Source organism: Ictalurus furcatus, chromosome 28, assembly GCF_023375685.1.
Source record: "Ictalurus furcatus strain D&B chromosome 28, Billie_1.0, whole genome shotgun sequence".
Classification (NCBI taxonomy): domain Eukaryota; kingdom Metazoa; phylum Chordata; class Actinopteri; order Siluriformes; family Ictaluridae; genus Ictalurus; species Ictalurus furcatus.
The window spans coordinates 12,268,169-12,290,368 of record NC_071282.1 but is presented as its reverse complement, the minus strand read 5'-3'; the positions used below and the strand labels follow the sequence as shown (position 1 = coordinate 12,290,368).

General features: G+C 37.2%; 1 protein-coding gene across 2 annotated transcripts in view; it reads left to right on the top strand.

Annotated features, from left to right (window-relative positions):
- The first annotated feature begins 4,595 nt into the window (after positions 1 to 4,595).
- Positions 4,596 to 22,200, top strand: part of p2rx1 (purinergic receptor P2X, ligand-gated ion channel, 1) — a 35,642-nt gene continuing 18,037 nt past the window's right edge. For both annotated transcript variants that reach the window (XM_053618126.1, XM_053618125.1), the window contains exons 1-2: positions 4,596 to 5,153; positions 18,160 to 18,304. In XM_053618126.1, coding sequence (XP_053474101.1) covers positions 5,017 to 5,153; positions 18,160 to 18,304 — 282 coding nt within the window. In that variant the 5' untranslated portion in view covers positions 4,596 to 5,016. The remainder of the gene's footprint in view (positions 5,154 to 18,159; positions 18,305 to 22,200) is intronic.

Here is a 22,200-nt window from a genome sequence, read left to right as displayed (position 1 = left end):
CAGCGAGTCAACTTTAAATAGAAGTCACCTTTTGTCACATCCACCTGTGACATGGCGCCAACCCCAGAGGGAACTGCCCACCGAATTCTAATGGAGAGGTCTTCTGTTATCATGCACACTTCCTGTTGCCACAGTATATAAAGCACATGGACACGCTGATTGATCTCATTTCTAAGCCATTGACTGTTACTGTGGGGGACATGGTGGCTTAGTGGTTATCATGTTTGCCTCACACCTCTAGGGATGGCAGTTCAATTACTGCCTTTGCCGTTCAAAGGTAGAGACAGAAGCAATCGCAGATTTCTCAAACAGTTAATAAACAAACAAACAAACAAACAACAAAACAAAGACCCTAAGACAACTAGGCAAAATACTGTGGCTAAGGCTAAACATAAACGATGAAACAAAACATGGTGCAGGGACAAAGATCAAGATGAACCATACGTAAGACGAGGGAGCTGTACCAACAATGGCTATATATATGAGTGCTTGTTAAACAGAAACGTGATACAGGTGCAGGTGGTCATGTGACACTGATGTAGTATGGTGCAGTGGTTGCTGGGAAATGAAGTCCAGAGTTACCTCCTTGATATATGGCACTTTGCTCTGTTTGCATGTTCTCCCCTTGCCTTGGGGATGTCCTCTCCCAATACAAAGGCATGTTTTGTAGGCTGATTGGCATTTCCAAATTGTCCATAGTGTGTGATTGTGCCCAGTGTTGGGTTTTCAGCCTGTCCAGGGTGTCCCCTGCCTTGTGCCCTGAGTCCCCCGGGACAGGCTCCAGGCTCACCTACAGCCCTATGTAATATAAGCAGCATAGAAAATGGATGGATTCCTATAGTGATTTTGTGCATGGCCTTTTCCTGGTCTCTTATTCTTTTGGATTCACCTTTGGATCTTGGATATTGCATGCCAAGTACTATATAAAGTAGTGTAATTTCATACATAGTATAAAATCCACACATAACAGTACATTGGTCAAGACAGGATATAATTGTACTGAAGGGTCTTGCTCAAAGACACAATCAGGGTATATTGGTGGTGCTGGGATTTGACCACACAACCTCCTGATTTGTTACTTGCACCCTTAACCAATGAGCCACCACAACCAATGTTGTGTGGGTATATGCAACCAACTTGCATTGAATCAATGTAATCTTTTAGTGGAGTTAATTCAGTGGTAGAAGTAGTTAAATCAATGCAAGTTACTTACAGTGTCCTTGTGTTGTAGCATTGTTGGCTCAGTGGTTAAGACTCACAAATCAGAAGGTTGTGTGTTCAAATCCCAGTGCTGTCATGGTTGGGCAAGACCTTTAATTGTATTCTGAATGAGCAAGTATACTGGCTTACGTGTTATTTTATACAACATTACGATTTGACAGTATTTTAATGTAAATATGTTTTACAGTTGTTTACTGTTAACCCCAGCTGCTAGCAAATTACTATAAAAGGAACAGCAATTTCTACAGTGTGTGTATTTACTGTCGTCTGATTCACTCTTTTGCATTTGCGAATTTATTTCATATACGCTGATATCTCTGTGTTTGATGCTGATGTTCTTGGTTAGTGATTTTTGGATTATGGACTTTGTAAATAAAAAGAGTCAACTTTTAAATAAACAAAATGAAAAGATGAAACGAATTTAAATGACGAGTCGACTTTAAATAATAAGTCAAGTATAACTAAATAAGTCAACATTAAATAGAAATAGTCAGCTGTAAATAAACAGAAGCAACTTTAAATGAAAAAGATTTCAACATACACGTTAATGTATTGTTCACTGGAGGTTCAAGCACACTCTCTATCTTTATGTCCATTTCTATATTTGCAGAACCCTTTTTTTTTTTTTTTTAAATGCAAGATATTTTATCTTATGCTCATGAAATTCAACAGCTAGCCTTTAACAGAGAGGGTTTTGTCTGTAAGACTTTTTGCTATGCAGCTCTAATAATTAGTCTAAATTACATTCTCCTTGAATGAAGAATAGGTAAGTTTAATTTACAAAAAAATGAGAAAATGAAATGAATGTAGTATTGTAAAAAGTAATGTAAAAATCACATGATTCAGGAGCATAGCTGGAAGTTTAACATGATAAATCCCATAATAAAGCAAGTACAGATGTCCCTGATGTCTCATCTTGTTTTCAGGTTTTCAAAATTTTAGCAATCAGGACCCCTTTTTGTAGTGCAGATTCATTTATTATTCAGAGTACCAAATACTTCATACATAAGAAATATAGCAAAATCACTCCTGTTGATGGTAGAAATGAATGATATACTTAAATCTCCCAATCTCAATAATAATACAAAAAAGGACAGATTATTGGAATATTGTCACTATTTTGAAGATAACCCTTGAATTGTAGTAGTTGTTGTTTTTTTTTTAAAGAAGTTATTATTATTACTGTTGTTTATATGATTTTATTATTATAATCTCTGATTAATCTATCCTTCCTTCTGTATGTGCATCAATAAGATGGTTGCAATAAATGAGAAAAAAAATCAGTTATTATTTAAATGTGAAAAATAATATGTTGGCAGTTTATTATATGTGTTTTATTCCCATTATTTTATTACAATTATTTATAAGCTTTACTTTATTATTGAGGTTTCAAGTACACAAATTAAATTCAGTTCACCAGTAAAGTGGGCTAACAATTACAAGAACTCAGTAATAAGTATAATAACTTTTATAATGATAGCTTGTGATTTTCACCACTCTAATAAAATGGAAAAAATCCCAGACACCCAGCAATGCTTCCCAGACCCCAGGGGATCCCTCGAGAACCACAAGTCAAGAGGATCATTATCTTCTGGTATGTCCTGCAGAAGCTACTTTAGCCTTTCATGTTGATGCATTAGTTGTTTTTGTTTTTTGTTATTTTTTTCAGGTTTTTTTAATAGTAAAAGTAAATGTCAATACAGTATTTCCAATGAAGTATGTGGTAATAATTATGAAAGTTCTTATCGAAGTTGTTGTGCAATATTTTAAGTATGTGCTTACTGGCATTAAATTACAAAATGATGTCCAGACCTGCCTTTCCTTTGCTTTTATAGCTGATGTGTGCTGTTTGTTTTCCTTGAATTCACTTTCAACTGAATTGAAATCACTTGTATATAAAGGAATGTTATCATTCTCTCTCTCTCTCTCTCTCTCTCTCTCTCTCTCTCTCTCTCTCTCTCTCTCTCTCTCTCTCTCTCTCTCTCTCTCGGACTCCATAGTAAAACTTTCAGAACAACCAGTTACAGTTTTCATGCCTTTAAAACAATTAAATGCATATAAACCTTACGCATGTTTACATATTGGTGTAACAACACAATGAAACCATCTGGAATCAGAGTATGGCTGATGAAATTTGCTCAGACATCAAGTTATGTCACAACCCTTCTCCTCTACTCCTGTCTCAGTATAAACCCTGTTTAGGAAACTGCACTATAGACATTTGATCTGACATACATAACCAAAAACATACAAAGATTGCTGAAATAATCGTAATTGCCATAATGGATTATATGGAAATGGTAAGAAAGGTCGAGTAAGTACATAAAATACCAGGTATCACATTTCATGTTTCAGCTCCATTTATTGTCCAAATAAATAACTTTTACTCCAAGTCCTCAGGCTTCTGTGACACAACAAGATAAGACAGATGCTAACAAGAATAAAGATCAAATTCCTTCCATTTGCTTGGTTTTCTGAGGATAATGACTGAAATTTTTGTGCGTGTTGATATTATGAAAAGCTTTTGAATGGTGCTATTATGTGTAATCTTTTACCTTTGCTTATGTGTGTTCCGCCATTTAAATGCTCTTTTGCACATGTGGCCTTATTTACACTGACAGAGAGAAAGAAAGAGGGATGTAGTAACATAAAGGACTCTGGATAAGTTTGAGAATCCATGTGTTGGAGGTTTTATTAAACAAACCACAATTCAATTCACAGTCCAAAATTCTAATAGGAGCAATGCTCAAAGCTAGGGTGTAACGATATACTCCACTCATGATTCGATTCACGATACTGGCTTCACGATTTTGATTCAGAATATTTTGAACAAAATTTTAACAAAGAAAATTTAGGACTGAAAAGACTTTTTTTCCCTGAATCGTAAACAATGCAAAACTGTGTGCATTTTTGTCTGTATAAAAATAAATAATTAAAAAATGGCTACAAACAGAAGGTTAATATTGTAAAAAAAAAAAAAATTTGTACTACAGGTTCACCAAATCTTAAAAACTGTCTGGGGAAAATGATCAACTGAAACATAATGAGCTCCGTAGCAGAAACTGAGTTCCAAAGTCGGCTAAAATGGTTGGTTTCCACTGTAGTTTCTGGTGTTGCTTGAAAGAGTCAAGATTCACGATGGGCATAATACATATTTTTTGCATCACGATGCATCATGTCATAATGTACTGTAACACCACTAGTCAAAATACAATCAAAATTAAAAAAAAAAACGCAAAAGGTAAATCCAGAAAAAGAATAGCCAGAGAAAAAAGGCAAGGATCAAGATACATAATAGGCAGAAAGAGTATACAAGGCAGAAATTTTGCACACTCCAAAGTTTGCAGGACTTTTCAGGGGAGTGGAGCCTCTGTTGGTGAGAAGGTGTAGTGTCCCTGACTGCCATGACAAACGTGATTAGGATCCACTGTTGGAAGTCTTTTAGTTACATGATTATCAAATAATCTATCAGATAACATCCTCTGCCCAGTAGGACTTGGTGGTATGTTTACAGAATAAAATTGTGTTTAAAGTAGCAAGAGGAAGTATTCACATGAACGGAGGAGGGGAATGGTAAGACATGATGACTGAGGGAGAGAGAGAGAGAGAGAGAGAGAGAGGGAGAGAGATAAAGAGAGAGGGAAGTCAGATCGCAATGCCTCTGCACCTTCTCACTCACACTCACTCACGCTTTCTCTCTCTCTCGCTCGCTCTTTCTCTCTCTGAGAGTTGGGAGAAGAGTCAGTGACAGTAGAGTTTAAGCTTCTGCCTTCATACTTCATACATCCAGCAAAAATGAGGAACTTTATCAAAGAAGCTTTTACAGACTTCTTCTGCGAGTATGAGACCCCCCGGCAGGTGCTGGTGAGAAATCCGAGAGTGGGTATCGCCTGCAGAATCCTCCAGTTGGGGGTGCTGGCTTACATTGTCGGGTAAGAGCTTGGAGGGGTTTTTTTTCTTTTTCGAAATACTGTCAAATGCTTTAAAAGGGGAAGGAAAAAACATATCTGAAAAGAGTGTAAGTGAGTAACTCTGCATGTTCCTGTCTGCATGGAACGGATATGTGACAAGAATGTATCATGACAAATGAGTTTTTTCCAACGGTAAATGTCATAGTTGTGTATAACATCCTACAGCACAAAGAAAAGATAAAATAACTCGAGATTGAAAGCGTTAATAATAATGTGGGTCAAGAAATAGTATGCATTCTGTCTCTCAAAACACGCTGCACATGGGATTGTTCAGATTCCTTTGAAGGGACAGACGTAAACAATAACCTCAGGGATGAGTTGTAGCTTGAATGGGGTATAGGCATTTGTATTATAGCTTAGAAATACTTTGTAAGCATACAGTAAATGTTGCACACAATTACTAAGGGAAATAATTACAATTTTCCAGTCACTCACACAACAAGAGAAACTGTTTACCTTTGTTCAGACAAAACATTATATTTTATAAAGTATATAATATATATATATATATATATATATATATATATATATATATATATATATATTAGTATATATATATATATATATATATATATATATATATATATATATATATATTAGTGACACCCTCGACGATTATTTTGATCAACAAATAAATTGTCATTCCTGATAAAATTCCAGGAACTGGATTGTTGCATTAAACAATGCCTCTCCTGGTGTATAAATACGCGGTTACATATAAAACCTCTTTGCCATCCATTGGTCATGCATATCATCAGCATATTTGGTGAGAAAAGCAGACTGCATACAAGGGATAGCACCAGAAAGCCACTGTAAAATCTGGTGGCTGATCAGTGACGCACTGGGCTGTTTTGTGGCTGGTGGTTCAGGGGCTTGTATAAAGATTGATGGCTGATCTGCTAAATACCAGGATCAGCCCAAAATCTGCGTGCCTCCACCAGGATGTTCAGTCTTGGCCACAGATGACGCTTTAAACACGATAAGGCAAACTTATTTCCAGATCAACACAGTAATGGTTAAAGAAATACAGAATTGATGTTTTGCAGTGACTCTCTCTAATGTCTCCAGATTTAAACCCTACTGAAAACCTGAGGTCTGAATGGAATAGGGAGGTGAATTGGGCTGTAGGACTCAAATCTGGTCTCAAGAAGTTTTCTATATTAACGTGGAAATTGTACTGTACCTGGACTTTTGGTCTAGCTAAATATGGTCTATATTTCAGCTGGGAGATTGTAAAAAACAATGTTCATGTTATCTTGTCTTTCAGCATGCACAAAGTTTGACAAGAAGTAATTTATTTTTATTTTTATATATATATATATATATATATATATATATATATATATATATATATATATATATATATATATATCCTTTTTTGCTTATTTTCATGAAGGCTGTCAATATAAATAGTTACACAGATGAGCACTGCTGAGACAAAACTGTGTTAATGTTGTAAGTTGACCGCACAGGTTGATGCATGTCCAACCATTTCCAAGGAAACAGCACATTACATTGTGTAGTAGTCATTTAGGCATTACATGCATGCATTCCTTGCGTGTATGCGTGTGAGTGCGTGTGTGTGTTTGCTGTATTTGCCAAGAATTTACCAAACAAGAACACATTTCTTTGAATCATAGTAATGTGTATGATTTATTCCTCACAAGCAATTTAAAGTAATTCAGTATATTTTTGTTGCCTCTGCTTACCTTCACTTTATGCTGGATTTATTTGCCTACATGCATTTGTACCTACATTTAGGAATACTTGTACCTACATACTAGCATACTGGCTTTAAGGAAATTTATAGAAGGAAATTTTATGGAAAGCCAAAAGGATTTCCATAAGGAAATGTAGCTTTCAAAGACAAATGTGCCTACTACATCTTCAGAAGCAAATGAAGGGCTTTGGGTTGAAATGTCCTAAACTGACATCTGCACTCAAATGGTCCACCACCCAAATAATATCTGCCCAGAAGTGGTGTTATGGTGGTACCTTTCCATTGATGGATGGGGTGAAAGTCAATTTTGTGGAAGTATACAGTATATCAAATGGGTGACGTGTTAAAAAAAAAAAAACACAAGCCAGCACAACAGCTTTGATGCACTTTAGCATATATGATACAAGTCTCTGGAACTGTACTGAACAGATGAACACTGTTCTTCCAAAAAAATATTCCCTCCATTGGTGTCTGGATAGTGGTGGTGGAGTGTGTCTATTATGCTGCTCCAAAATCTCTCAAAGGTGTTTACTAGGGTTGGGATATAGTGACTGTGAAGGACCTGTGATTTACATAATTTTCCTACTCTTCAAACCATTCAGTGGTCTTTCGTGCCGTGTGGGTCGGGGCGGAGTCATCCTGTAAGATACCACTACCTTCAGGATAGCAGTGTTTCATTACAGGATAAAGTGATAAAGAACGTTGTATTGATTGACTGTGACTCTTCTCACTAAGGAGACAAGTGGACCCAAACTGTGGCTGCAAATTAAATATCCCCCTGAGTATAACAGCGCAACCGTTTATTTTATTTTACTTTTTACAGTAGCATACTAACAACTCATAAAGATGTTTTGTTTTCTAAATATTTACAAATTGCTCATTCAAACTGCAGTGTGCACTTCATGCATGCCCTTTGTATCCTTTACTAAAGCTTTCTGAAACACAACAGATAATGACACATGTTAACCCAGATCTAACTTCTCTATGTACCATCCTGCACTTCCACTAAGGGCAACTTTGTTATCATGTTATCAGTGATTATGTTAAAAGTTTAGTGTGTAATTGTGTAAGACTTTATTTTGTATTAAAGTCTGAACTGTCAGTATGTGCATTTCGCCATACAACAAAAAAAAGGAAATTAATTTAGGGAAATGACTGAACAAAATTGAAAAAAATTGTAAAATTTTAAAATTGTAAGAAATTTTTTTTTGTGTGTTAAAAAGAAGATGTACTAGGACTATTTGGGGTAAAAAAAAAAAAAAAAGTGGGCTGTTTTGGGCCAAAAAAAAAAACCCCCCAGAAATTGCTGTGTTGTTAGGTGCCATTAATTTACAAACTCTACAGTACGTTGGCCACTATCTTCAGCAGCCGTTCAGGAAGGCAATGATCTGTTTGAAGCATATGAGTGTGTGAAGCGTACTGATAGAGACGCAGACAGAGTGCGAGGTAACAGAAATAAGAGCACTTTAATTGACTTGACAAAAAAAATGCCTGTGGTGGCCTAGAAGTTTTTGTCATTACTGATGTAAAAGCAGTTACATAACTGAAAAAACGTTGTATAGAAATTGCATGTTTAAAACATAAGAAATGAAAAGTTTATGTGAAGCCGTCCTTTGCTTCTGGGAAACTGGGTTATTACCTAGTTACACTGGTAGATATGTCTCTGCCTTGCAGTATACACACACACGCACACACACACATGAGGTTTCACAACAGTGCACAAGCCCACTGTAAGAACCATATCATGTCTGATCTCACACTAGTAAAGCATTTAATGCTTAACACACACACACGGCAGTATACTATATACTATATATCAATCAGATGCAGCATATATATATATGCAGAGATACTGTGTAATCCATCCATCCATCTTCAACCGCTTACTCCTTTTCAGGGTCGTGGGGGAGCCTATCCCAGGGAGCATCGGGCACAAGGCAGGGTACACCCTGGACAGGGTGCCAGTCCATCGCAGGGCACACAATCACACACACATTCACACACCCATTCATACACTACAGACACATTAGACACGCCAATCAGGCTACCATGCATGTCTTTGGACTGGGGGAGGAAACCGGAGTACCCGGAGGAAACCCCCACAGCACGGGGAGAACATGCAAACTCCGCACACACAGAGCCGCGGGAATCGAACCCCGACCCTGGGTGAGGTGAGGTGAACTTGCTAACCACTAAGCCACCGTGCGCCCAGATACTGTGTAATGCAGGTATTCATTCCAACACCACGCATGCATGTGCTGCTGGATTACATTACAGCAGCTGAAACTTGGGCTGCACTGCGATATCATTTTTGACACGTCCATATCAATCGCCTTGTAGGGATAAAGCAAATAACATCTTCCATTATCCCTCTTTCCTCCGTCAGCCTTTTCAGCCTCTTGGTTCATTTACTCGAAAGAAAAACTAGCGCTTGTGGTTTACCATGGAGAGTATTGCAGGCCTGGAGAGTCTAAATGAACACACTGGCAACCAGAGCAGTTCAGAGAGACGTCTGGTTTATTGCAGATTTCACAGAGGTTTATATAGGTACAAATAGCCGTGCATAGGTGTACTGCTGTGTGGAAATAATATGGCAGTTAAACTATCTGGCCACGTACATGAAAAATATCTTGGGCAATACAAGAACGTACAGGTTTCTGAACATATATTGTATGGTTCGCTTAACAGAAAATAGGAAGTTCCTGTGGTGACATGTTTACTGGCACGCACACATCAGACAGTTCTAGAAAAGTTCATGAGACAGAAATTAAACTATAACCTAAACATACGTATACATATCTGAGGGAATAGAGAATAGAGAGTTTCCAACATCGCCCCTGCCAGTTTTTAAGCTACATATGCTACTCCTGAGTTAACAATGAGATTGACTCTTTCTGCTCTCCGGACCTGCCAGATCTGCCCTGATGCCCTATTTCTGTTTGGAGTTTTTATCACCTAAATAATCACATACTCCTGCTAAGGATGTCCCCACATGGACAAACTAAAGATCGCCATGTGATTACTGTGGAAGGTACCACATAGAACCCATAAGGATTGCTGTGGATGTTCTTCCTTGGATAGCCTTAGGACTACAATTGCTAAGAGCAGTTTTGCACTCAAGTCTCCATCATTGAAGAGTTAATAACTTCAGTTCGATACAATAGACAATAACGTGAAACCTATGGTGAATTCAGAAATGACTCTGATGCTCCTGAAGTTCCTGTTAACACAACTGCACTTTTGACTATATAGTATACAGTTATAGAAGAGAAACGATTTATAATCGCACTATCCAGCGTCACCCACATGAGGAAGGTTCCTCTCAAAGTTTCTTCTTCATGTTGTCTCAGGGAGTTTTTCTTTCCATTGTCGCCTCTGGCTTCTTCATTTTAGATAAATGTATCAATGAAAAATTTCTATCCAGTTTTCTATAAATCTGCTTTGTGAAATGTCCATTGTTAAAAGAGCTATACAAATAAACTTGAATTGAAGTCAATTGAATATTTCCATTTAGGGAATCCCAATCATCATCTTAAAGGCTGTTTCAATGGTTTATTGGTGAAAGTTTATTAGATGAGTCCTTGGTGGTTGGAGGAATCAAATCATGACGACTGTAGCCACAGAATCAAAGCATCAGCAAATAACATTTGATGTTCAGATAAAATAATAATTTTATGTCACTACTAAAACTGCTCTTTACATGACAGCAGTATTATTATGTTAATCTGATATGATTCTGTAAGAAACTTGCCAACAAAATGACATTATGTGTGTTTTCAAAGCTGTGTTTAATGTATTCACTCAAAAAAAGCAGATGAAGCTGTTTATAAATGTAAATGAGGGAAAATTGATTATTTAAGTAACAGCTCTCACTGTAAGACATTTCAAGTTAGTTAAACTGACAGGAGAAACGAAAGTTTACCTACTGCCTTAAAGTCATAAGTAAACTCAACTTGAAGATAACATTTGTTTCAACTCAAAATGAGTCACAAGTGGTCTAGATAATGGATTACTTTCAGTTTAATTTTTGAAAACGTATAAACTTGAGTTCAATATCCAAAACTTGTCATGAAAATTGGAGTTAAAGAGAATAAATAATTTCATATAACTTAATAGGGCTGTCATGCTTTACAATGCTATGTTGAAATGGGAACTTACATAGTCATGATGGGTGATGTAACTATATTAGCTAGTTAGCAAGATATTTAGCGAGCCACTTAGACTCTGCCCTATTTAAAAGGACAATACAGACCCTCAATGAAATCTTTGTAACTACACTGTTTTTGCGTTGCGCTATACTGTTCTTCCCTTGTGTTGCAAGTGTCCCTTTATTTGAGTGAGTGAACAGCTCCTGAATGTATGATTATAATGTGTCATACCACAGATCTGCTGAATGCTTGATTCTGATTGGTTAGGAAGTGTTGATTAACTTTCTGCAACAGCATGGCTTGGACAGAAGTTCCAGCTGCAAGAATTGTATTATTAATTCCTTTGTTTGAATATGTTATAATTTCTTAGTAACAATGGACACAGGGACTTCTATGGCTGATGCTCCACAACAGATTTAAAAAACAAAATTCATTGATATGCGGACTCCTTTTGGAAGGAGCCTCCATTGTCAGCGCTTTGTAACAGCCAGAGGTAAAGCTTTAAGTTTGAAGACAAGGGACAACTGTTGATAACAGTTAACAGTAATTAAGTTGTTTTGCAGACTTTCCAGACGACATTAAATGTAACTATAATGTTACAATATAAACAGACGTTAACAATATGTACATGTGATTCTTTAATGAATATAAAATTAATATACCGAATTTTAATTAAAATTGGTGATTTTCACATTTGCCGCACACCTCCAGGGTCGGGGGTTCGATTCCCACCGTGGTCCTGTGTGTGTGGAGTTTGCATGTTCTCCCTGTGCTGCTAGGGTTTCCTCCGGGTACTCCGGTTTCCTCCCCCAGTCCAAATACATGCATGGTAGGCTGAGTGGCATGTCCAAATTGTCCGTAGTGCGTGAATGTGTATGTGATTGTGCCGTGCGATGGATTTGCACCCTGTCCAGGGTGTACCCCGCCTTGTGCCCGATGCTCCCTGGGATAGGCTCCAGGTTCCCTGTGACCCAGTAGGATAAGCGGTATAGAAAATGGATGGATGAATGAATGGAATTTTAAATGTAATAATTGGCAAAGGATTTACTTCATTTCTCATTCATCATAAATAAAGAGTGCTTTTACATTTTGACTCAACAGGCACAGGTTTTATGGAGATACTATATGCCTTTTATGTGGAATTTCCTCTATAAAGCAATAAACTACAATAAGCCAACATGATCTCGCACTGATAAGTTCGTAACAGTATGCAAAATGCATTTTATATGAATGCTTTAGGATGGTTTAGGAAAGAGTTGGTTGTCATGTTGGCTGTGGGTGCAGTTAAAATTTGCATCATTTATTATGACTCATTAACAAACAATCAAACAAAGCTCAAGCAAATCATCTTCACTTGCTCAACGTTGTGCAAATTTCTCAGCAGTCCTGTATAATGGCTAGACAGCCACAGGCCTGTTCAGATAACAGAAGAGCTTTAACATAACAAAAATGCCTGTATTTGATTTAATCCCATTCTGATCCATGACTTTACACAAACTTACTGCCACTATAATAGAATTTATATGACACAATAATTAATATTTTTATTAAAAGCACCTATACTGTATATATTATGTAATTTTACTGTTTTCAATGTTAATTAAAGTTCATTATTGACATTGTAGACTGTAACTAACCTGTTTGCATCCGTGCAAACAATACTGTTATGAAACTGTCCTGTCTACAAATTGACAATAAAAAACAAAGACAGGGTGGAGACCATCATGTGCCTGACAGAATCAATATTGACTTAATTCTTTTCCTGGTCCAGGTTTGAACAGATCAAATTTGTACTGTCACCGATTGAATACACATGATATTGAATTCGAAAAGCAGTCCAAACTAAAATCGGGGCTATGATTTCCATTGATTTCCGGGGCATGATCGGCACATGTTGAGCTTTTAGCACGCTGAAACTGGTTACACATATAAATGTTATAATGATTGTCCCACGTACATTGGTTTAATCCAGAGATGCAGCCCATGGGCGGGGACTGGCTCAATAAAGGTTCGAATCCAGCGCATTATAATTATAATTGATATGGGGCAAAATAGAGCAATAAACCCAGAGCCATAAACTCTGACATGTCTGACAAAAAAAGTCAGACAAAATGTGCTAATAATATGTCAATCTTAAATTTTTTTAGAACGCTAAAAACGTAGCATTGTAACCATGTCTCTTTACAAAATAACTAATTTAGGGGGTTTTTTTTTAGCAACTGAGAATAATTACACAATCACAATTTTACATTTTTTTGTATTTGTAAATAATTTAGCAGATTACAATTCCGTCATACCCACTTCAATATTAGGTTACTATTGTGGATTCATGATATACGTACAATCCCAATGATGTCCGTTTCAGTTCCAGTTCCACACTAACATGTGGAAGGTGTGTGAATACTTAGCCAAGACACTGTTTTGCAGCGGACATAAGGTATGTTTAATCTATTAGGGCACTCAAAATGTATATTTCAGGTAAGTGCTCATACATGAACCCATTTAAATGGAATTATTGATGTGCTCTACTAAACCGATTGTAGATACAGTACATTCAATAACATTGTAAATACAGGCTCTTGTAAATACAGTACATTCATTTCCTATTAGTTTCACTGGTCACTGCCTTAATTTGAATAACGGGATAATAAAGGGTTAACAAATTAGCCAAAATTAATGGATCAGTAGATCAACTCCTGGTTAAGATAAGCTTACTTTCGACAACGTGAATTGCTGTCTGAACTGAAATCAGGATCATTTATATTCGACACCCAATTTGTAAATTTTGACAGTTAGATGTATCTTTTTTGGGGACTTGTCACTTTGCTCATAACATATTACAATGCAATGGTTCACCCAGAGCCTAAAGCTTCTATTAGATCTGGATGAGGAATGCAACATTACCTTTAATTGATTCCCTGTTCATGTATCTGTAGAATGTAACATCTTCCCAGTTAGCATGCATGCGTGACACACAGATATATGCAAGACATTGTGCACAATTATAATTCTAAAAATAACAATTTCTTCTATGAGATCTCATGTCTTAACCTTTAAATGTATAAATTAATGCAAAATTCACAATCATTAGTGAGCTAGAATGTATATCTAACACGAATGGATCTCTAAATTGCCATAATAGTATAAAACTGCCCTAATATTTTATTAACAATTACAAAATAATAAAAATCAAGCATATATTGTTATATTTGGACATTTCTTTGTCATCAATCAGATGCAAAAAATATATATACAATGTTAAAATTACGCACTAATAATTCAGGCACTAAAGTACTCAACGCATTTTAACATTTAGATCAAATCATTTCAGTCACCATAACAAAATAAAAATAATAAATCAACTTCGTCATCAGATCCACCATCGAGCTTCATTATGTACTTGTTCTGCAGCAAATCGCTGATTCATGTCAAGTTTTGCAACCTTTGTTCCATGTCCCAGGTAATTATGAATGATGCATCACACCATCATTGTTTATCAAAAATTTCCAACTCGAGGAATGGAGGTGAATTGCACTTACTGAGATGTGAGAGGTTCAATGTTGTTGTGCAGAAAAATATACTTACACTATTACATACCTTGGTTCACTAGCAACCCTATAGACTTTTTACAATAAATGAATTAGAAAACGGATATTATTTTACAATTTTGTACTTTTTTATTGTTATATTGATGATAATAAATAGATTTAGGAATACTAAGAAGGTGGAGATCTAATTTGGAAAAAAAATGAATGAGGGGGAGCATAGTGGATGATGTCAAGATCACTAACAACCCAAGGTATGTGTAAGGATTAATATACAATAAAAAAGTCAATATGCTGCTACAAAGAAGCTCAAGACCCAAAGGCTCATGTTATCTTTAACTGAAAGATGCATTGCCCTATAGCTGAGAGCTCTCTGGAATAAATAGAATTTTTAGATGATAATAGGAGACCGTGCTACTGTGAATGAAAAGGAAGTGTAAATATACAGTAGTTTTGAAAACAGTGAAGTGTAGAGGATTACTTAAGGTCTCACTAGAGTGGATGCTGAACTTTTTTGAAAGTTCATGCATATTCTACTTAGAGTTGTTCTATCAGAACATGTAGATGCAGACCTATAAAAGGTGTACAATATACTGTAATATTTCAAGCCACATACCGTGCAGTATATAGGGAGCCATTCCAGGTTCAGGCCGAAAGACAAACAAACACTCTTAGAAATAAAAGGAGGTTAAAAGAAGTTCCTCTGAGGTAGAGTTGTAACTCAATACAAATACATGATTGAGATTGAACAGTTAATGTGTTGTAAATGGATATAAATACAGATATGAACAGGAAGCACACTATATTGGCTGTTGTAGTGGAGCTCCAGATGCAAACTTGAGCATGGATTTCTCCTGACCTTGATCTTCCATGCACAGAGCATGACTGATCATTGTGGACTGAGTGCAGTGACATGTGTATTTGTCAATGGCTAGAAAGGTTATTCTTCTGTTCATTCTTTTGTTTGCGCTATTTGCTGCCAATCTTGGGACTGCTCAGCACTATGTGCCACAATGTTCCAGCGCTCAATTTGTGTTGCGCTTGTGAAAACATGATTTCAGTTTAACATTTTCTTTTGAAAATGTCCCCAGGTGCTCCATACAACCCTGCGGACCTCAATATTTATTTAATATTTAATTCATTTTAAAAAGATTAACTTTTATGTTCATTGCACATATTCTTCATTGTAATTAAAAGAAAATTTTCACCAGAACATCATACAGGGACATTTAATTTAAAAAACCCCAAAACAAATACCCAACACTTTAAACCACACACACTCCTGGTTTCAATCTGAATACAGATACAGATTTCAGTATTTGGAGCAATAAACAGCTACAGATACATATAAGAGATAAGATAAAGATAAGATCCCTATAAGAAGTTGTGCACTTCTGATGATGCTCCCATGCAGAAAAATAACCCTGGCACCAACATGTGTTGGTCAATTAAAGTATCTGACAGATGATTGCAGAGAAGTTTGAAAAAACACTTGATTTTCATTGTGTACATTGTGTAATTTTTTAAAAACCCAAACAAGAACATGTCAAACATGGACAGTACCTCTGTCACCCAAATTTATTCCCAACCACAAATAATACTAGCTGGCTACTGTACATTACCTCTGAGCTTAACAAGCCAGGTTTGTTCAACAATCCTGACTATCACCAGTTGAATCTTGTTTACATAGTGGTGCTGCCGAGAGTGGTCTTCTCAGGCTAGACGGCTAATGCTAACCTGGCAGAGGCAATTATCTGCTTAATAAAATTAGCTGTTGCTCAGCAAGACAAACTATTAAAGGGAACATGGTTATTCCCCTGCTCTGAAGGAAGCCTTAAAGGTTCTATGTAGAACAGAAGGTTTCACTCTAAGAAAAAATTCAAGGTGGAACCCATTTCAGAAACAAAAAATTTGTAAATACCCAATTATTCTGGAGGATTCCCATTTCTAAGACTGTATAAACAAGAGTATGAAATTTGCTGCCATAAAAATAAGTTCTAACAGATCATGTTTGCAATTGATCTAGTTTTGAATGAAAGAATGGGGTTTCTAGACTAGAAGGTTACATTCAAATCCCAAAATGCTAGCGTAAAGACTGTTGGGCCCCTGAGCAGCTTCTAAAACCTTCTAAAACTGTGTTTGCCCTGCATTCTGCATTCACCCACTTGAACCTTTCTACATTGTGTAGGGTTACAAATTGGGATTGAGATTTAATTGGGATTTTGATTATTTGATTTACACAATATGTCTAACATCTAAAGGTGCAACATATGTATATTGTTATTTTCACACAAATGTTAAATGTTGTCTCTGTCAGTTTTACACCTATTTTACATCAATCATTCTAATGCATTCAGCTTCTTTGTTTTGAACCACTCTAATGTAGCTTTGGAAGTATGCTTTATGTTCAGTGTACTGTTTGCAGGTGAAGCTCTGCTCCAATCTCAAGTCTTTTTCTGATTGGGAGAGATTGTATTCTAGGATTTACTTTTATTTGAGACCATCGATCTTGCTCTTAACCCTGACCACTCCCACACTCCCACAACATAATGCTACCACAACATGCTTCACTCTAGGGATGGCATTCTCAACATGCCTTCTGAACAGGAATTCATATGGCTAACCACTATTTCATAAAGCCCTGCTTTGTCGGAGTCCTGTGAACAGCTTCTCCCTTCTGAGCTGTGGATCTCTCCAGCTACTTCAGTTTCACCCTTGCCCTCTTGCTAAGTAACTTTTACCTCTAGATAGAGTCATGGTTGTGCCATAATATTTCTGGTTTTAATAATGGAATTAATAGCGCTCTGTGGGATGTTCAAAGTTTGGTATATTTTTTTAAATGACCAAACACTGATTGGTACTTTTCCAGAACTTTGTTTTGATAACTTTGTTTTCATATTTGCTTGGTCTTCATCATGTTTGTTTAGGTATGTTATCTAACAAATTATGGGGCTTTCCAAGTACTGGTGTATTTATTTAGATGCTGCGTGACACTTTAATTGCACACAGTTTTACTCCATTCAAATGTGGCTTCTGATGCCAATTGGTTACACCAGAACTAATTTTGTGGTAAATATATATGCAATCACCTGTTACATTTTTTGTTTGTAAATGATTTTGTAAACCATATAAATTTTTCTCTTCAGTATTATGAGCTATTTGGGGAGAATCATGATGTATAGTCCCAATAAAGTCCATTTTAGTTCTAGATTGCAACAATACAAAATGTTGTGTTGAATATCTATGCATATGTACACTGTGAATTCTATTGCACATCATCTTCATTGGTGTAACTTTAATACTGTTTTCATGAAACTGATGGCCAAGTTGTCTGTGTATTGTTAGGTCTGTTGTACATAATGTTCTTTGTAGTTGAAGTTATTCTTCTGCTTTATACTTTGAGAATGTATCTCTATCTAAGTTGACCAACAAAGCATTCTGTTATACTGTGCACCTGTGTGACTACTTATAGTAGCAAGTTCAATTAAATTCTATTGAAGTGAATGCCTATTATGAAAAAGCCAAGATTAATAATGTCTTTATTTTTTTTGTAGATGGGTGTTCATGTATGAGAAAGGCTACCAGGTTGAGGACACGGCTATAAGCTCAGTTTTCACTAAGATGAAAGGAATAGCTTACACTGAAAGTAATGGGACAGAGAGGCTTTGGGATGTAGCCGATTATGTGTTCCCTGATCAGGTGAGTAGTAAAATACCCAGTGCTTAGATGAATTCACTTTCACTTTTGTAACAATAAGAGTACTATATTTAATACTCTGCCCAAAGTAAAAAAATACCTGGTGACCAATGTACTTCAAAAGAACATGGAGAAAAGAAAAGAGAAGGTTTGCTTTGTGAATTTGAAAAACAAACCCAACCTGTATGGTGACACAAAGTAGAGGCTGAGGCAGATGCAAATGCAGTGTAGAGTATATTTAAAGGAACGGGCAGACGGATCTAGAATGGAAGACGAAAAATGTAAACGAGAAACAGGCAAAGAGTCAGGAGATCAGCAAACAACACAATGTGGGCAATTCTAAAAATCTTAAAACCAGCTAGTAAAACTAGATCAAAACCCAGAAGATCCACACACAGAATAAAGAGCTTGCTAGAAACATTGAGTGGTTGTTTGAGTCCTTGATGTAGTGCCGGGTGTGATTGGGTACAGGTGAGCATGATAAGAAGTCTGTTGAGGTAAAGTGACAGTGTGTGTGTGTGTGTGTGTGTGTGTGTTTTGGGAAGTGTAGTCCAGGGTGGCCATGTTTGTAGGCCATAGTAGGTTCTGGGAAATGGAGTTCGTTTTCGATTCCTAGGTTAACCTGACATATGGTCTTCATGAGTGTCTATGTAGACCAAAAAACAACTTTGTTGGCAATCGTTGGCGCCAAAAAAAAACGTGTGCCATGAGTGGTAAATAAAACAATGACAAATCAGGAGAAATAAAGCTCACAGATGTCACCACTGAACTAAAAGATGTGACTGTCTCATTTTTATGCTGTTAAATGACAGTGAAAACTGTCATTTCATAAAATCTAACAAATGATATTGACTTCATCAGTTTCAACAGATTTTTTACTAATGAGCATTTGCCTTGCATTGGGAGATCATATGTTTAAATCCTGAAGACTCCACAGCCTTCTGTAGCCAGGAGCCAAGGTGGCAAAATCGACCATGTGAATCTCCTGACGTGTCAATCTCCTCTGTCAATCATGTCAAGAAAGAGAGTATATAGCGCTGTCCTCTGAGTGTTATACTGTCTTGTGATGCAGCATAATCATCAGTTTAAAAAGATGCAGTTGGTTGGCTTCACATGTCTAGGAGGCAGCATGTGCTAGCCTTCACCCTCCCAGGTTGGTATCTTTCATATGATAGGGGACTAATCGGGGGAAATAATATATATATATATTTTTAAAGGAACTGTGTACATATAGTCAAGAAATAATGTTAGTAGTTATATCATACACTTTCTGTCAAACTGTCAATCAAATTGATTGATGATTTATGACCCTCTGTGTTCCCCTGACTGACAGTTCTGTAGGCGCACCTAATTTATGACCAGGGTGGGTGGGGGTTAGCCCTAAGTATGTAGGCGTATGTGGGTGTGTGTGTGTGTGTGTGTGTAAGATAATGGATATGTGTTTCATGGGTTCGTTGATCAGAAAATGCTTAGGACATGATTTTGTTAAAGAGTTTGGTGTGAACCGTGCTTTTTACCATTTTAACCCACACACAATGTATACATTTTGTGGTAAAAGTGATTATTTGCTTCTGAAAAGACTTTTTGTGGTAAGTATTGTTTGATTTTGAAGCGTAAGTATGGTTTAGGTGAATCTGGATGATTTAAGAAAGTGTATCAAATGATGGTGTATTAGCTGTCACGAAATGGAGGCGGCAACGGAAGCAAGTGCAGGTTAGGCCGATTTAATCGCAACAAGTACAAGGGTAAGGCAGAAATCCGTAGTCAAAAACAGGTAGAGGTCAGGCGATCAGGCAAACAGGCAAAACGAGGCAGGGCAGAGAATCAAAGACAATAGCGTAAACAAGGGTCAAAACTCAGAATGGCAAAACATGAAAACAAGGCTTGGACAACGACAGAGACTAGGCAGCTGAACGTTTACTTCGCAAAGTTCAAATGTTCACAAGGTCTCTTATTAGCTGTGTTGTGAGTGTGTGTAAGATGCATGTGGGTGCATGTGTCTGTAGTTAGAACTTCGGAGAAGGTGAGCGTGTGTGTACAGGAAGTGTAGTCCTCTTCGGCCACGTTTGTAGATTGAAGGGCTCACTCCGGGACCAGAGTTCTTTCTGGGTCTTCCCCTGGCTTTTCTGGATGTAAGGCATGAAAATCTCTGCATAGACTTGGGTCAAGAATGTCCTGAGACGGAACCCAGCACTGTTCCTCTGGCCCAAAACCCACCCATTCGACAAGGTACTCTAGCTTGTCCCTCCTGCGCCTGGAGTTAAGAATGCTCTTTACCAGGTAGGCCAGCTGGCCGTCGATGTCCCATGGTGCAGGTGGGGAGTCAAGTGGTACTGCCGTGGCTAGCGACATGAAATGACGGGGTTATGCGGCTGTGTCTGGGTAAGTCCAGCTTGCACGTGACCTCATTGATCTGTTTGATGATCCTGAAGGGTCCTATGTATCTTCAGTTGAGTTTTTTGTACGGGTATGATTGTTTTAGATCCTTGGTGGAAAGCCACACTCTGTCACCTGGTTGGTACTGGGGGTGTTCACTGCGGTGACGATCAGCCTTTTGTTTGTAGGTGCGTGTAGTTTGCCCTAGGCGTTGGTGTGTGCTCTCCCAAACTTTACTCCTTCGGAACCATTGGCCGACAGACAGGGAGTCGGTGGGGTTGGCGTTCCATGGAAATAGAGACGGCTGGTAGCCTAAGATGCACTGGAATGGGGTGAGATGTGTCGCTGAGTGACGTAGGGAGTTCTGAGCACACTCAGCCCAGGGGAGAGTACAACCATTTTGCTTTTTTACCACTATGGACGAAACACCCATTTCTTTTTTTAAAAAAATCATCTTTAAATGTTTTTTCTACCTCCTAAGGAAGCCTCGGATTTAAGAGACGATCATTGGAGTTGTTGACACCCTGCTTATACAATATGTTCATGAAGAAATTGTCAAACTAACATCTTGGGGGTTTTTTTGTCTTGGAGCAAAAGTCAAGTACTCTCTCATTTCAGCAGGTCCTCTTGATGAAATACACAGTAGTCTTCTAGGGTATTAGGAGTTCTTGGAGCAGCCATTGTAACAGATAGTTGCAGATTGTCTTCTGTGTTTTAACTACAACGTCTTAACCATTATGACTCTCCCCTTAAATCATTAACATAAACACATTTGTAAGCATTCTGGTCAGCAAAACCCCTGAAAACACGTCTCTATCTCACACAGACAGACAACTGCCAGGAAAGATCACACCTTCAGATCAAACAGTTTTACTAGAGGTCATAAATTTACACGATTCGACTGTCAGCCAGTAGGGACATGGGATGTCAAAGCATAGACAAAATCTTCTGTATTTAGCGACAGTTCTATGCAAGTATCCTCGTTGGCGAACCATTTTCCGAAAACTTGTTTATAGTTTAAACAAAACGCACGATTCTTTTAAAACATCGTCTTTTAAACGTTTTTTACCTCCTAAAGAACCATATTTAGAAGGTCTGTAATAAATATTTTTTTCATTTCTTCAGACATATTGTCACCTCATCTCCACAAAGAAGAACGCTGATGGTTTAAGTGTTTTGGTTTTCATTACAGTAAAAGAGAACAACGGTATCATACAACATCAAGGGGCTGTAGAAATTTTATACACATCACAGTGTTTTCTCAACAATGTAATCAACAAATGTTTCAATTATTTCATACACAACATTCTGTTCCTTTATATCCACAATTCTAATACATCTAACACATTCAATCATCATGTATTTTCTAACAGCATAGTTACATAAAACGGATCGACCGCATTAATACATACACGTATCATAGCTAATACACCATCACTTTCTTAAACCATCCAGATTCACCTAAACCATACTTACGCTTCAAAATCAAACAATACTTACCACAAAAAAGTAATTAAACAAAT